This window comes from Diaphorina citri, unplaced genomic scaffold (genome assembly GCF_000475195.1).
Source record: "Diaphorina citri unplaced genomic scaffold, Diaci psyllid genome assembly version 1.1 scaffold489, whole genome shotgun sequence".
NCBI classification, from domain to species: Eukaryota; Metazoa; Arthropoda; class Insecta; order Hemiptera; family Psyllidae; genus Diaphorina; species Diaphorina citri.
In genome coordinates this window covers 323,152-325,952 of record NW_007377924.1, presented here as the reverse complement: position 1 = coordinate 325,952, position 2,801 = coordinate 323,152, and the positions used below count along the sequence as shown (strand labels likewise).

The 2,801-nt window shown below is 37.3% G+C and overlaps 1 protein-coding gene across 1 annotated transcript in view; it reads right to left on the bottom strand.

The window, feature by feature from the left end:
• Positions 1 to 6: 6 nt before the first annotated feature.
• LOC103509351 overlaps positions 7 to 2,801 on the bottom strand; it is a gene marked incomplete at its 3' end in the record, with an annotated part of 18,114 nt that continues 15,319 nt past the window's right edge. Inside the window, exons 3-4 of the mRNA XM_017444158.2 lie at positions 2,274 to 2,515; positions 7 to 63 (exon numbers count right to left, since the gene is read on the bottom strand). Coding sequence (XP_017299647.1) covers positions 7 to 63; positions 2,274 to 2,515 — 299 coding nt within the window. The remainder of the gene's footprint in view (positions 64 to 2,273; positions 2,516 to 2,801) is intronic.

The following is a 2,801-nucleotide window of genomic DNA, read 5'->3' as shown; positions in this document are numbered from 1 at the left end:
TAGCACATCGCTTGTTACCGCTACTACTGGACTTCTTCTCCAATACTGTCGTGTTAGTTGAGCCTGCAATCAAACAATCGAGGAACGCATATTAAAATCTGGATCATCTGTAGAACGGAACACTTCATCCAATAGTTTAACAAACACGAAGTTTAAATTCAGATTGTGATGCCAGCCAGAAGTCAGGTACATATACAGTTTTACAAGTGAGTAGTGAGTTACACACTTGGGCGAGATGCATACTGGTTGCATGAAACGTGTAGCTTGTGTTTAACGAAACCCGTAGATAAGATTCAATTCAATTCAATTTTATTTTATTGTGATTGTTCAATAAGATCAACATCAACAAAATTATTCTGACATTCGGCTACAGCTGAATCCGCTACAACAACATAAGATTAACACAGACACACAGAGCAGTGTTAATCTTATCTGCGGGTTTTGATCTCTCTTGAAATTATTCATTTGGTTCTGACATTCGGCTACAGCTGAATCCGCTACAACAACATAAGATTAACACAGACACACAGAGCAGTGTTAATCTTATCTGCGGGTTTCGATCTCTATTGAAATTATTCATTTGATTGTTTTTATTTTCCGAGAATCAATTACGTGTGCAAGCGTCACTAGTGGTTTCCACTGAGTTACTATTCTTATTGTACCATTGTGGTAGTGGTAGTACTACGACTGAAATATTTATAATATGATGCAGATATGTACTACAATACCAAATCTCTGAAGATAAGTAAGTAGTAAAATTTTCTGTTTACCCTGTACCAAGGGGACAAAAACTGTAAACTTTGTCCATGAAATATATAAGACCTTTTTTAGACTGCGGGAGTAAAGGGACTTTTCAGTCTCATTCTATGCTTCACTTCAGTGATCCGTCAAAACTGGTGCATCCAACGTGCTATTGCTGGTGACTATTTTGATTTCACATTTAGAAGTTATTATAAGACCAAAATAATTACACTTGGTAAAACTTTAAACTATTAAAAAATAAAAAAAAACTCTGAACTTTAAGTTTTACAGATTTCATATATTTTATCTATGTATACGCGTATTTCGCGTAGAGATAAAATATATCCCTGCCAAGCTATTGATTGATTTTCAACACAATTTCTAACTAGGAATACCTCTAACCTACCTACCTACGAGTATGTACCTCATGTATTATGCGATTTTCATTAGCAAATTTTTTAGATTTGAATATTACCATTGTGGTAGTGGTAGTACTACGACTGAAATATTTATCATATGATGCAGATATGTACTACAATACCAAATCTCTGAAGATAAGTAAGTACATAGTAAAATTTTCTGTTTACCCTGTACCAAGGGGACAAAAACTGTAAACTTTGTCCATGAAACAAAAAGACCTTGTTTAGACTGCGGGAGTATAGGGACTTTTCAGTCTCATTCTAGACCATTGTGGTAGTGGTAGTACTACGACTGAAATATTTATCATATGATGCAGATATGTACTACAATACCAAATCTCTGAAGATAAGTAGTAAAATTTTCTGTTTAGCCTGTACCAAGGGGACAAAAACTGTAAACTTTGTCCATGAAACATATAAGACCTTGTTTAGACTGCGGGAGTAAAGGGACTTTTCAGTTTCATTCTAGCAGGATAAACAAGGTATATTCTATTCTATTCTAAAACTGTGTTGAAGATCGCCACTTGAATCTCACCTTTCTTGTTGGAATATTTGTTGTACTTGGCTGGTTGAGGTGTGGCGGTGTTACTGGGAACACCCCCACCCCCTGCATCATCCATATTAGACCTTGTCGTGTGACTGGGTTCAGATTTCAGTAGCTTAGCGAGACTAGAGTTGGGAGGTCCGGACTCGCTTAGCCTTGGGTTAGAAGACTGCTGGTGGCTGTGCTGATGCTGGCTGCTGCTGCTGGTGGAGTTTGGACTATTACTTTTGGACCTGGAGACAGAGGAGAGGGGAGTAAATGGGTTAATAATTATTCATAGCTCACAGTAGCCTTGGGTTAGAAGACTGCTGGTGGCTGTGCTGATGCTGGCTGCTACTGGTGGAGTTTGGACTATTACTTTTGGACCTGGAGACAAAGGAGAGGGGAGTAAATGGGTTAATAATTATTCATAGCTCATATTAGTCCCAATGGAGACAAAAGAAAGTGAGAAGTAAATGGGTTAATAATTATTCATAGCTCATATCTCATTCTAGCAGGATAAACAAGGTATATTCTATTCTATTCTAAAACTGTGTTGAAGATTGCCAAGATCGACACTTGAATCTCACCTTTCTTGTTGGAATATTTGTTGTACTTGGCTGGTTGAGGTGTGGCGGTGTTATTGGGAACACCCCCACCCCCTGCATCATCCATATTAGACCTTGTCGTGTGACTGGGTTCAGATTTCAGTAGCTTAGCGAGACTAGAGTTGGGAGGTCCGGACTCGCTTAGCCTTGGGTTAGAAGACTGCTGGTGGCTGTGCTGATGCTGGCTGCTGCTGCTGGTGGAGTTTGGACTATTACTTTTGGACCTGGAGACAGAGGAGAGGGGAGTAAATGGGTTAATAATTATTCATAGCTCATATTAGTCCCAATGGAGACAAAAGAAAGTGAGAAGTAAATGGGTTGATAATATTAATATTATTCATCCCTGTAAATGATTGTATTTTTGTCTGTACATTGCTTAGTCACATAAAAGTTTTACTTATCTGTAGCCCATTCCACGTAAGTATGGACTTATGAAATGAAAGTTATTATTACTATTATTATTATTATTATTATTATTATTATTATTATTATTATTATTATTATTATTAT